Below are 13,386 nucleotides of genomic sequence, written 5' to 3'. Positions count from 1 at the left end.
TTTTCAGGGCTGATACATGGGAGAACTGAGCGATGGGGCTGCCTCTCTGGGGTCCCTCTGAAGGATGAGGCTGTGGTGGGGAAGAGGGGTGCTGTGGAGGGGGGTAGCTGTATGGGAATGGAGACCTAGTTACTTCCCCAACCCTCCATCCAGCAGCTAGGAGTGTACTTAGTGGTCAACTGGCTCAAGAATACAATGGCCCAAGAGGGACTGATGGATAAAACCTTGTCTTCTGGCCCCAAATCAGGACACCAAAGAGACTTCTTTTTCCCAACAGTTTTACCCTGTGAGCATCCTCTAGTCCCAATACATGCTACCTGGATACCCAACCCACGACTGTGGTAGAGAGATGTGTGATATGCCAACCCAGTGCGACAAAAGACACCAGCAGCCGAGTCAGTGCACTTTTTTTTTTAATAGTTTAACCATAATGCAAACAAGCATAAGTAGACTTTGTGTTGAATCCCATCAAATGAGAAGGTGAGGGTTATATAGAAGAGAAGCATGCGAGAACACAGCCTGGACAGCCTCGCAGAGGGCGTGGGGGCAGGTGGCAGTGCTGGAGCACACAGGACACTTGGCAGAGATTAGCAGCATGGAGAAGTCAGAGGTGGGTGGGGGCGTCCGAGTTTCTGACAGCTTGTGTGTGGTGAGATGGAACCCGGGCTCTGCCCATCCTCCTGCCCCCCACTCCCTGTAACCCCTGAAGTGAACCCTCTGGGTGTAACTTGATCCCATGTGGGACGTGGGACTTCTGGCAATCCATTGCCGAGCCTGGAGTGGGTCGTACAGTCACAAGGACAACACAGCGACAAAAGTGGGGAGACAGAGCTTGGGTCACGGAGGTGGGATAGGGACAGGGGATAGCCTCAGACCCTACGTGAGAGGTGGCTCCTCAGTGCCTCTGTCTTAAGAACGCTGAGCTACCCTCTGACTTGGGAGTTTTGAGACTTTGCTATGTCACTGTTGGTTTGAAGGAGGTTAGAGAAGCAACCATCAAACTGGGGCAGGTTTCTGGCTTTCTCCAGCTCTATAACCAGAAGGCCTACAGCCGCAGGTAGACAGCTCCATGGCCCAAAAGCAGTGGTTGCTTGGTCCAATGGCTGAAGGTCCTGCCCTCTCAGGGGTACTCAGTACTTTCTAGTGACCTTTGTGGCTGTCCCAGATGGCGGGAGGCCACCAGAGGCATTTAGTAGGAAAGTCCACAAATGGTATTCACCATCCTACAGTACCAAGACAGCCGTGCTCCAAACAAGAAGGCCAAGGTTAGTGGGTTCCTGGCTAGAATCTCCTAGAGGTCACAACTAAACCCGGTCACTTCCATGTCCTGACTCGGCTAGAAGATTATCAGTTCATGAAGTCACCCTTGCTTTTGCCTTCCAGGGACACTTCATTAGGAACTGACTGCCTTGGGTCAGGGATGCCCAGTTATCCGGAGCCACTCAGATATGTTGGAACGAAACAAACTTATAAATACAGCTGAGGTACGCTTACCCCAATATCTCCCTTGATTCTGATAGGTTGGTTGATTTTCCTTTGATGAAATACTTGTGGCAAGAAATGTTTTCGATTTTAGAAAAAAAACCATAATATTTGCATATTCCTAATGGGATATTTGGTAGACGGGACCCACCTCTAATCATGAAATCCATTTATGGTTCATATATACTATGAGTATATATCTATATATATCTCTTACATACATAGCCCGGACAATTTACTGACGATGCTGGAAAGGACCCAAGGACTCCGCAGGCTAGGCAAACTCTATCCCTGAGTTTATGCCCAGTCTGCCCATTCTTTCAGATCATTTCATGAATGAACTAAAGCATTCACTTGTGCTATCTTGTTGGTACTTCCAACAAGATATTTTAGATTATGGAGCATTTTTGCTTTGGGGATGCCCCCAGAAGTCTGGGAGTCCCTGGGTCCTCTTGTTTAAGACACTTCATGGCCAGTGAGTCCTCTTGGGTGCCTTTCCCTCTAGGTGGTCTGGCAGTGAGTGAGAAAAGAGAAAAAGTCGGGCCAGCCTGAACCTCTCAAGGTTGGGTCCTGAGGAGGCAGAGCCGGAGATGGAAGGAAAATAAAAGCAAACCTAGGCTGAACTCTACCTAGAAGGACTTTTCTAGGGCGCAGAGAAAGGCTCCGTGTGTGTGCAGTGTGTGCGGTGTGTGTGTGTGTGTGTGTGGCGTGTAAGTGTGTGTGTGTGGGGGGGCGCTGCAGGGATGGGGGCTCAGACATCAGGGTTAGAACCATTGCATTTTGCCCTGGCCTTAGGAGAAACCTGAACTCTTGCTTTCTAAAGCAGGCCTTTGCCAGGGAAATCCACACCCTCGGTCCTGTGTTTTCTGGCTGATTCAGCTTTCTTCCTTTGTCCTGATGACTTTCTTGTCCATGGCGGGGGTGGGGGTGGAGGGTGGGGTGGGGGAAGTGCACGGGGTACGGGGAGGGGGGTGCAGGGGGGAAGGATCTCTCTCTGTCTTCACTCTTCATGACAGACTGTAGCAAGTATTGTTGACTTAGCATAAAATCTGCCTGCCCCTTCCCCCCCTTTAAAACTAGTGACAGTGATAATCTTGATGTCGGAACAATGTTGTCCCCAGCCATAGGGGAAATGGAAGCTCATTAGAGCTGGAGTTGGCACTGCCATAGACCATTATCTCATCAAAGCCACCCTGCTCAGTGGAATCTGGTTCTCAGGAACGCCAAGGAGCCAGGCCTTCTGCATAAACAAGGCAGAATTAACACGTGGGTCAGGTGTGCGTGTGAAACTTCACAGGGGTCACGTCAGCTGTTGTGTCCCAAAGTCACCTGCTTGCTTCCCCAAGGACATGCAGAGAAGCTCTCTTCCCCTCCCACAGGCTGAATTCTGGCGTTCCAGGGATGGCAGGGAGCCTACGTCTCCAGCCCTCCTGTTTTGAGGGGTCATCTTCTTCTTCCTGGTCAAACCTGCTTTTGTGAAGTGGGGTTGAAGCTACTGTCAGCATAGAAGACGACAGACTGGCTACAAACTGAGTCTTGAACTCTACTCTCTTATTCTAAGCTGTAGATTCCTTTGTTGCTAGCTGTGGACTGAACTAAAAACCACCAGCAGAGGGCAGTATTGGCCCACTCTAGATGGTCACTTTAGTCAGCCATTGGACAAGCAATTTAGACGGCTTTCTGGAAAAAGATTAGGGCATTCAGCCGGTCTCTGGCCTTCTAGCCAGGGGCTAAGGAGGATGCCTAAGTTAAGAGTTCAAAGGTCTTTTTTAAAAACGTTCTCTCTTGGGGGCTGGGGACATAGCTCAGTCTGGCACACGTGAGGCCCTGGGTCTCATCTTTAGCAGTGGAAAACCAAAGTCCCTCCTGAACCCGGTTATGTAATCCTGTTTTTGGACTCTCTGGCAAGTGACACGAAGCTTCCATCTGTTCACCTGCTACTGGGAGCACCCGGATATACAGGGGTGGGGGTGGGGAGGAGCCTGTCACATGGTAAGCACTCCTTATTCAGAGGTGGAAAAATCGCCGATGCAGGCGTGCATGTAGCTGGCGTGCAGAAAGAAGGCTCTCAGATGGAGGTTGGGCATAGCCGTTCAGATCTGGGGAATAAACTACATCTTAGGAAGTGTCCGCAGAGGCTTGAAGGATTGAGAAGGAAGTCCCTGGGAAGAAAGTGGTGGGAACTGTGTTGGAGGGACCGTCAGAGGACGCTGCCTTGCCTCCAGGCTACTGGGGGAAACATTGCTACTAACTGGGGCCAGGGGGTGATAACTGGGACAAATCCACATGCTAGTGATGGGATGTGGTGGGGGTGTCCGGAGCAGCATGAGACCTGTCTCTGAGTTTTGAGTTGAAGACTGAAGACTGGGGATGTTGATCAATTGGTAGAGTCCTTGCCTGGTATGCAGAAAATCGTGGGTTTGACACCCCTCTTCCCCCTCCCCAGCACAGTGTAAACTGGACATAGTTCATGCCTGTAATCTTAGCTAGGGAAGTAGAGGCAAGAGGATTAGCAATTCAAGGTCATGAGTTCAAAGCCAGCCTGGGCAACAGTAGACCCTGTCTGGGAAAATGGAAGGAAGGAAGGAAGGAAGGAAGGGAGGGAGGGAGGGAGAAGGAAGGAAGGAAGGAAGGATGGAAGGAAGGAAGGAAGGATTGATGTTCTTAGGTTTGGGTCCACAACCGTAAAGTCCTTGGCACTTTCTATATGGCAGCCCCAATACTTAGCATCAAGAGAGCCAGGCCCTGGCTCAGGATGTAGAGGAAATTTTTTGTTTTGTTTTTTCTGCATCACAGAACCAAACAAAAGCACAGAACATGGGACTCAGAACCGACCCCTTGGGCCTGCTGACTCAGAACACAGTTGCCTCCAAGGGCCAACTTGCCCCGGCTATGGCTGCTCGTTTTAGGGGTGGGGTGTGGGAGAGGAAATTATTCGCAAGTGGGAGGCAAGCCGATTTGGAGGAATAAAAACCAGCTATCTTCTTCTTCCTTGGTGTTTGCTTCCAGGCTCCAAAGCACTCCGGGAGGCACTTCCATTCCTTCAATAAGGGCAGACTTAGAGTTAGGCACACCTTTCTTTGGTGGCGAAGTCTCTACTCCCAGCATGCTTCCTTGCTCAGCATGGCTGCTGGGCTCATAGTTGGGGCTGCCTAGGTATAAGGAGGGAGCTCAAGGGCTGGTGGCCCCAGCTGGGGTGGGTGGGGGTGGGGAGGTGCTTGCCCAATTCACCATCTGGGTAAATCTCCCAGACAGACCTCTGCTGACGGGGGTCAGACTCTGAACACCTTGAATTCAAAAACTGACTCCTTCACAGGGACATCTTCCTCTCCATCACCTGCCTATCTCCCGCTGTGATTGGTTCACTAGATTAGTAAAGGGACTTGATGTGTTTCAGAGAGGCTGACACAGATCTGTCATGATGGACATGGAGAGGGATTAACAATAGTTAGGAACACGTTTCATGACACTGAATATCCTTCATGAAGGCAGTGGACACTGGACATCCTTCACGGAGGCAGAGGACTTGGGTAAGAGGGCAGAGAGTGACGTAGGCCTGTCACACACATGCACGCACGCACGTACGCACGGGAGGTGCTGAAGTGGTCAAGGGACTGGCTCAGGGTGACTCTGAAGCCCAGTGCCTGTTGCCTTCAGACCCCAACAGGAGTGACAGCCATGACCCGGTGGTTTCATGCGCCACAACCTGCCCTTGGCAACGAGCGGGTAGGGAGGGTGTAGTTTTGTAAGAGCCACTGCAGGGTACAGGGACAATGCATCGCAGGAGAAGAGGCAAGGAGAAAACCCAGGGTTGGGAGTGTGGGGTAGGAGGAAGGACCAGGACACAGCAACAGGACAAAAGGCAGGGTGGGTCACATGGGGTCCCGTGGGGAAGGTTCAGCCATGTGTGTCCGCTGTTAGTCAACTGTGACCGCCCTAGTTTGGGCACTTGGGGTGGCCACCCCACCATCCCATGGGGCAGGAGGATCCAGTTAGGAGCTGAAAACCCTGTTGAATGAGAGAGGGAGGGGGTTAGTGGCATAGAAGCCAGGCTCCTTAGCTTCCTTCAGGTGACCTGGGGGTGACAGAGGCAGCACAGGAGGGCGAGTTCAGGCTAGCCTGGGCTACACAGACTCTCTCAGAAAAGCAAACCCCAAACAAACAATAAACAGACCAGAAGGAGTGGGAGAGATGTCCTAGAGGCTTAAAATTCTCACTGCTCTGACAGAGAACCCAGTTCGGTTTCCAGCACCCATGTGTGGCAGGCAGTTCACAATTGCCTCTAGCTCCAGGTCCAGCCAACACTCCCTTCTGGCCTCTGCAGGCACCTGATTCACAGGTGTGAATGTGTACACATGCAATAGAAGTGTAAGCTGCGTGGACAGGGAATGTTTGGAGATAGCCAAGCTGTCTGGAGGAGAAACAGTGATAAGTCTCCGGAAACAGCCATTCTGACTGGGAAAGAGACAACTGGGAGAAAGTTCTGCCTGTTTGAAGGGGAAGATCTGAGGGAAGGGAATGAGGAAGGCATCAGCACCCTGGTCCTCTTGCTCCACGCTGGGAGGTAAGGTTCAAATAGTGAGATTCCATCCCACCCTCATGACGCTTCAGGCTGTTTCCAGCAACTTCTAGAGGCTATTTTAATTTGCAACCATGACAATGTCTCCAGTAACTTCTGGGACAGGGGCAGGGAGCATCAAGAGTTATAGTAGTTGGCGGGGAGACCATGGTTCCACTAGGGGGCACCATAGCGAGGTGGAATTCTGACACTTTGGATCCTTGGTACCCCTAGACCTTGCAAACCACTGTGACCTAACTTTTGAATGCCAGACTCAGCAGGATTGGGGTTACCTGGGGATGTGCACTCCTTTGTTTTATTGAGACGAGGTCCCATGTGTACCTCAAGCTGACCTCCAATGGGCAACCCTTTGCCCTGGTAACAGCAGGATCACAGCCATGCATTTTGGCCTGCCGACCCCCACCGTGAGAAACCCGGTCAAGCCCCAGCTGCAGCCCACTGCGGCCCCTCTCCCCGGGGCTGGAGAGGACTTACTCATCTGTGTCTTTTTTGCTCTCTTCAATGAAGGCAATGGACTCAGATCGAAGGCGGTTGGTCACTTCATATGTTCGCAGGGTGACTCCAAAGATGTCCTCATGGTACCGGTTGTCATCCTATGGACAGAAACAGCCAGGGGATGGATCAAAGGGCAGGTAAGGGATTGGAGAGGAACAGCCAGAGTGATACATGGAGGAACGTATACCTAGACAAGACAGAGGCTGAGCTGAAGGTCCTGGGGTATCTTTGGTGACTAAGGCTGTGTGTGAGCAGGGCTCTGCCATTTTGTGCCTCTTGAGGCTGGGTGGCAAAGAATCTATGGGGTGAGCCTTTGCAAAAAGGGGGGCCGCCTCGAGGATTGCGAGCATAGAAGAAGCAACGAGGCCTGAAGGAAGCCTCCAATTCTCTCTCTCCTCCTTCCAACTCTCCCCTGTAAGTTCAGATTCCAGCGAGGCTGAACTAAGTATGAAATGCCCCAGATGAATGGCACCAGCCGATGGGAGAGGGGAAAAAAAGTTGTTGTGGGGGAGCTAAATGGTACAGGCTTCCCCAGCACGTACAGACCCTGTGTTTCATCTCCAGCATAGGAGAAAGAAAGTGGGGTTAGGGGAGGGGGCAGATTCAGAAGGATGGGAGCTCCCTTGGCAGAAGTGAGGGGCCGACTGGGAAGTTAAGAAGAATATTCTTTTTTAAAAACTTATTTATTTTTATTTTATGCATCTTGGAGTGCAGGTGTCAGGTCCCCTGGAACTGAAGTTACAGACAGTTTGAGCTGCCAGATGGGTGCTGGGAATTGAACCCAGGTCCTCTGGAAGAGCAGACAGTGCTCTTAACCATTGAGCCATCTCTCCTGCCCTAAGAAGAATACTCTCTAAGAGTGGCATCTTTGTGGTTAGGAGGAGATACTGATCTCAATGCTTATGAGAGCAGTGGCCAGGAGTTTGGCTTGGCTAGCAGGGCCCACAATAAACCCAGGTCTAGCACCCCGATTCTGCACCATGGCCCATGATGTACTCAATTCCAGCACCCTGGGTCTGCAGCAGGGCCCACATCTAGAGAGAGTGGGGGAGGTTTCTTTGCCCTAGTCTGCAAAGTTCCTGGGAAGCTATGAAGTGTTCCCAGGGGACTATGTCAAACACCAAGAGAGCAGCAGACTCCACAGCATCCCTTATGCCTGGCATGCCTTTTTCCTTCCCCGTGTATCCATGTGGATACATGTGTGTGTACGCACACGGGTGGAGGCCAGAGGGGGCACTGGGTATCTTTCTCGATCACTCTCCACTGATGGACTGGGCCAGGGGCTCTCACCGGAACCTAGAGCTCATTGGTCCAGCTGGTCTCGTAGCCAGCTTTCTCTGGAAGTCCCCAGCTCTGCTGTCTGTGTGTGCTGGGGCCAAGGCTCGCCACCATGCCCAACTGGCAGCGGTGTAAGTGTGGGGATTTGAACCCAGGTCTTCCAGTTTGCACAGCACACACTTTCCCTGCTGAGCCATTTCTAACGGCTCCTGGCCAATTTCTAGCAGAAATCTCTTTCCCCTCACTGGGGTTTAGAATAAAGTTTAGAGAAAAGCTTCTAAAAACATGTTTGGTTACTGCTTGGGGCCTGGGAGGGAGTTAAGCAGGTAAAGGCACTTGCCACAAAGTCAGCTGACGTGGCTTGAATCCCCGAGATTCACGCGGTAGGAGGAAAGAACACTCGGAAAGGTGTCCTCTTTCTCACGTGGACCGTGACATGCTCCACTCCTCCTCTCCCCACGAGAAAATGTGATTGCTTCTCATTTAAGAAGGCAGTAGTGGGATGGGACCACCTCTGGGATTCAATCTCTGCTTGGTGGGGGGCGGTGGTCACAAGGTGGAACTCTGCTGGGGAAGCTGTCCTAGGCTGTAACCTAGCCTTCCAGTGCCCTTCCTCTAGGGTGGGCGTACTCCATGCCAGGCACATGGTTTCGTGATCAAGCACGAGGTCCGGCCTCCAGCTTCCACCCGCCCCCTTTGGATGAGCCTTTTGTTTAGTGCCAACCATACGCAAGTGCATGGGGCTGAGGGCAGCCTGACTTGGGGGTTGGGAAGCGCTGAGTCGGGATGGCATCTGTGTAACTACCCACAGGCTCTCCCACTGGTCATTTTCACATAGAGAGCCTAAGACCAGATAGACTGTGTGTATATGTGTGCCTGCGTGCCTGGCTGTGCATCCCCTCTGGGCTGTGGCTGGGCACTGATTGGGCGAGGCGGAAACTCCCAGCCCCTGGGTGCCAGCTGTCACTCACCCGCAGTCTGCTGAGGAACACACCAGCATCCTCCTCTGAGAGCTTCCCCTGCTGCGTCATTATGCGCTGGATGGCTTTGAGGACATCGGCGGCCATGGTGACATCCCCACAGACATAGATGTGGCCTCCTTGCTCCTTCAGGGCGCGGTACACAGGCTCCGCCAGCTGCTCCTGCAGCACGTCCTGCACGTATTTCTGCAGAAGAGGACGACCAGAGAAAAGGGGCTGCTGTAAGAGGCTCTTGTTCCCCAGCCCCAGAGGAAGCAGAGTGTGATGTGGGTGCTTATGGGTAGGGGATATTTTGTGAGGTAACCTCAGGGAAATGGGATGAGGGACCAGGAAGAGTGCAACGGGACCAAACCTCAGTGTGTAGTGAGCTGATCCCAACCTGGGGGCAGCTTGAGCTGTCTGCTGAGGACACTCCCGGGGAGGGCTCCCTCGGTCACCTCCGAGAGGACCGCCCCAGCATGCATGGTTCATTTTGACTGTCAGCTTGATAAAAGCTTTAGGTGTCTGTGAGGGTGTCTCTAGACTGGGTTAATGTGGGTGGGCATGCCCACTCTGAACATGGGTGGCACTGTTCCATAGGCCAGGTTCTGGACTGACTTAAGGAGAAGGCAAGCGAGTACCAGCATTTGCCATTTCTCTCTGCTCTCAGTTACACAGGAGGCCATGTGGTTCAGGCTCCTGCTGCAATGGCTCCTCACCATGGAGGACTGCACACTGTGCTCCCTGTGAGCTCACACAAAACCTCCCTTACTGAAGTGGCTGTTGTCAAGTATTTTGTCAGAGCCGTGAGACAAGTAACTGAAACACAAAAGCCTTAGCTATCTTTTCCTTTCCCCAGGGAAAGATGGTGGCTGCCATTGGGTCAGAGACACTCAGGCAGGAAGTCAGGGATGGAGCAAGGTAACAGGGCTGCTGGCCTCCCACCCCACCACCACAGTAAGCTGGCTGTTACAGCAATGGTGGGCAGGAGGGCAGAAGTTTTATTTTTAGCTCAAGTCCATCATTGTGGGGACATCACAGCGGTGGGAACATGAAGTGGCCAGTCACATCCACAGTGGAGGGCAGGGAGGAATAGACGCATGATGCTCAGTTTGCTCCTGCCTTTTCCTTCCTTCCTTCCTTCCTTCCTTCCTTCCTTCCTCCCTCCCTCCCTCCCTCCCTCCCTCCTTCCTTCCTTCCTTCCTTCCTTCCTTCCTTCCTTCCTTCTTTGCTTTCTCTCTCTCCCTCCCTCCTTCCCTCCCTCTTTCTTTCTTCCTCTTTTTCTCCTTTCCTTTCTTTTTTCTTTCGGCTTTTTGAGACAGGGTTTCTCTGCAGCTTTGGAGCCTGTCCTGGAACTCATTCTATAGACCAGACTGGACTCAAACTCAGAGATTCGCCTGCCTCTGCTTCCCGAGTGCTGGGATTAAAGGCGTGCACCACCACTGCCTGGCACTCCTGCCTTTTCATTCGGTCCAAAGGTCCCACCCATGAACGGTGCTGTTTACATTCAGAGCAAGTCTACCTACTTTGATGAGCACAATTAAGAAATCTCCCTCCAACACATCCACAGGCCAACCTAATCCAGATAATCCTCTTTGAGCCCTTTTCCTGGGCGATTCTAGAGAGTTTCAAGTGGGAAATGAAATCATGTGTGTACACTGGGTGTGGCCAGGGGTGACTGGCTTACCTATGACCTGTCACATGTGTGTGTTGCTGTGCACAGGCACAGTCATGCACGCACACTGGGTGTGGCTGGCTTACCTTTGGCCTGTTGTGTGTGTGTTGACACTCATAAGTACACTCATGCATGCACACTGGGCGTGGCCGGCTTACCTTTGGCCTGTCAGGTTCCCGGGAATAGGCAGTATACAGCTCTCGGAAGACACCCTTGTTCTTGGCCTGCAGGGTCTCCTCTCTGTAGATATGATCTATCTTGGATTGTCGACACCCAAAGACCAGGACCATGGGGCAGGGATTCATTCCTGGGGACCCAGAAGACCCCGTATCACACATGGCTTTGATGCCCAAGTAGGCAGTGGTTAAACTACAGGAACTGGGATGCCAGGAACTCAGGGTGTCACATACATGGGGCAAGTGGTTAAACACACAGGCACACCTCCATGTTTTCACCCACGCACACAGACAAGCACAGCCTGTGGGAACAGGGGACAATCCTTTCCTGGTCTCATTCCTTCGCAGCCTGCTACTGGAAAATGCTCAGTGTCCAGACTGGAGGCTGATGGCCCAGGTCTGAGTCCCGGCTCTGTATGATCCTGAGCCAAGTCACTTCTTTCTCAGAGCCTCAGTTTCCCCATGTGAAAATGAAACCAGAAGCGACCGCCCAGGATGCAAGGGAAAGGGTGATTACAGGATCCGCTGGGTATGAAAATCTGCAGGTGCCCCAGTCCTTCAGATAAAATAGCACAGCATTGTCTAGAACCCCTACACATCTTCCTTTGTGCCTCCACTTACCTCTCTACTTACAACAATAGATGCAGTGTAAACTCTCTATTGTTATACTGCACTGTTTAAGGGGGAAATCTGTAGATGTTCAATACAGACTCCATGTTTTTTCAATTATTTGATGTGCAGTTGGGGAATCAGAATCATAACTGGGTATATGGGGCGATGGTAATACCACTAACCACCTCCTGGGGTCGCTGTTCTGCTGGAAACAGTTGTGTGGGGCATTTATGTTTCCTTCCTTCCTTCCTTCCTTCCTTCCTTCCTTCCTTCCATTTTTCTCTCTCTATCTCTTTCTTTTTCCTCCCTCCTTCCCACCCTCCCTCCCTTCCTTCCTTTTCTTCTCTCCCTACCTCTTTCTTTCTTTCTTTCTTTCTCTTCATTTATCTATTTACTTAAATTAATCCTCCCTGGCCAGGAACTATGTACACCAGGCTGACCTGAAACTCACAGAGATCCCTCTGCCTCGGAGCCCTGGGATTAAGGGCAGTGCCAGCACAGCCTGTCCAGGTTTTACATTTGTGCTGTCCTCATGTCTTATACAGCCGGACTCCTTCCTTGATGCCTCTGCAACTGGGATCTTTTCTCTCCTTTTTCCAAACCTGAACTTATCTCACTCGGCAAGGCCTGCTCTTGTGGTAGTTCATGAGGTAGTCACAGGCTCAAATCCATTCGACAAGATTGCGTGCCTTTTCTTGGTGGCATATTAGGCTTTTAGGATCAACTCTTAAGCCAAGGAAATGCCCGCTGGAGATGAGATTTCAGGCTCCTGGGACAGGCTGTGGAGCAGGTCCGTTTGGGTGGGCTGTTCAAACTGCTCCTGTGGCCACATCGGTATGGCAACCCTTCCAACCCCTCCTTTCCCCTCCTGACAGTGAGGTGAAGCAGGGGCCCTCCCGTCGCTCTCAAGTCAGAAGTCAGTGGCCCCTGGTCCATATATACCTTTGTGTTGAATGTCAAATTGTCGCTGTTGCCAGAAGCTTCTGAAGGGTGCGATGCCGGTGCCTGGGCCAACCAGGATGCAAGGGACCTGGGGATTTCGAGGCAGGTGGAAGCTAGGGGCACTGGGTAGAAAAGACAGAAGCTTCACTGTGTGCTGCTCCATGTTGGAGCCTATGGTATCCCAGGCAGCCATCTCAGAGAGTTGTCTGTTCCTTAGTGGGACCATGGGCTCCTTTAGCGTGAGAACTAGCAGAGTAATTTAAAAGTGAGTTTGCTGGAGCTTGCCTCTTCCTCCATTCCTATCACTTAGCATCAGGATAAGCCCCAAGGACAAGAAGGCTAAGCTAACTTGGACTTCCTCTGTGTTCAGGCTTTGAGAGTGGGCACCCTTTGTTGGGGAGCTATTGTATGCATTATGGGAGTTCAAGCACCACCCTGGGCTCCTAGCAAGTTGATGTCAGGAATAACTCTGGAGTGATGACTGTGAAAAACATCCTTGGACATCAACAAATGTCCCCAGGGTGGTAGACAGAGGGAGAAAATCACCCTGGATTGAATTTTAAAATTTCAACTGTGTGTGAGTTTATGTGCATGTGTATGTGTGTGTATGTATGTATGTATGTGTGTATGCATGTATGAATGTATGTGTGTCAATATATGTGCACATGTGTGCACGTGTATGTGTGTATGCATGTATGTGTGCATGTGTATGTGTGTATGCATGTATTGTGCATGTGTATGTGTGTATGCATGTATGTGTGCATGTTTGTCTGTACACGTGCATGTACGAATGTTTGTGTGTGGGTATATGTGCGTGTGTGCGTGTGTATGTGTGTCTGCACATGTGCATGTATGAATGTTTGTGTGTTGGTATATGTGCGTGTGTGTGTATGTGTGTCTGCACATGTGCATGTATGAATGTTTGTGTGTGGGTATATGTGCGTGTGTGTGCGTGTGTATATGTGTATGTTTGTCTGAACATGTGCATGTATGAATGCTTGTGTGTGGGTATGTGTGCATGTGTATGTGTGTGTGTATGTGTGTCTGCACATGTGCATGCATGAATGTTTGTGTGTGGGTATATGTGCATGTGTATGTGTGTGTGTATGTGTGTCTGCACATGTGCATGTATGAATGTTTGTGTGTGGGTATGTGTGCATGTGTATGTGTGTGTGTATGTGTGTCTGC

The 13,386-nt window shown here is 51.3% G+C and overlaps 1 protein-coding gene across 4 annotated transcripts in view; it reads right to left on the bottom strand.

Annotated features, from left to right (window-relative positions):
- Positions 1-402: 402 nt before the first annotated feature.
- The window catches only part of Nos1 (nitric oxide synthase 1), a 108,521-nt gene continuing 95,537 nt past the window's right edge, over positions 403-13,386 (bottom strand). For 2 of the 4 annotated variants that reach the window (XM_041648223.1, XM_041648220.1), the window contains 5 exons: positions 12,199-12,320; positions 10,627-10,775; positions 8,806-9,000; positions 6,536-6,654; positions 403-4,523 (listed from right to left, as the gene is read on the bottom strand). In XM_041648223.1, the coding sequence (XP_041504157.1) occupies positions 4,460-4,523; positions 6,536-6,654; positions 8,806-9,000; positions 10,627-10,775; positions 12,199-12,320 (649 nt within the window). In that variant the 3' untranslated portion in view covers positions 403-4,459. Of the gene's footprint in view, positions 5,491-6,535; positions 6,655-8,805; positions 9,001-10,626; positions 10,776-12,198; positions 12,321-13,386 lie in introns of all 4 variants that reach the window. The other 2 variants (XM_041648221.1, XM_041648222.1) reach the window with 2 other exon arrangements.

Source organism: Microtus oregoni, unplaced genomic scaffold, assembly GCF_018167655.1.
Source record: "Microtus oregoni isolate MIOR12 unplaced genomic scaffold, Mior012 000003F_ref0000135, whole genome shotgun sequence".
Taxonomy (NCBI): Eukaryota; Metazoa; Chordata; class Mammalia; order Rodentia; family Cricetidae; genus Microtus; species Microtus oregoni.
This window is presented reverse-complemented; position numbering and strand designations above follow the sequence as displayed.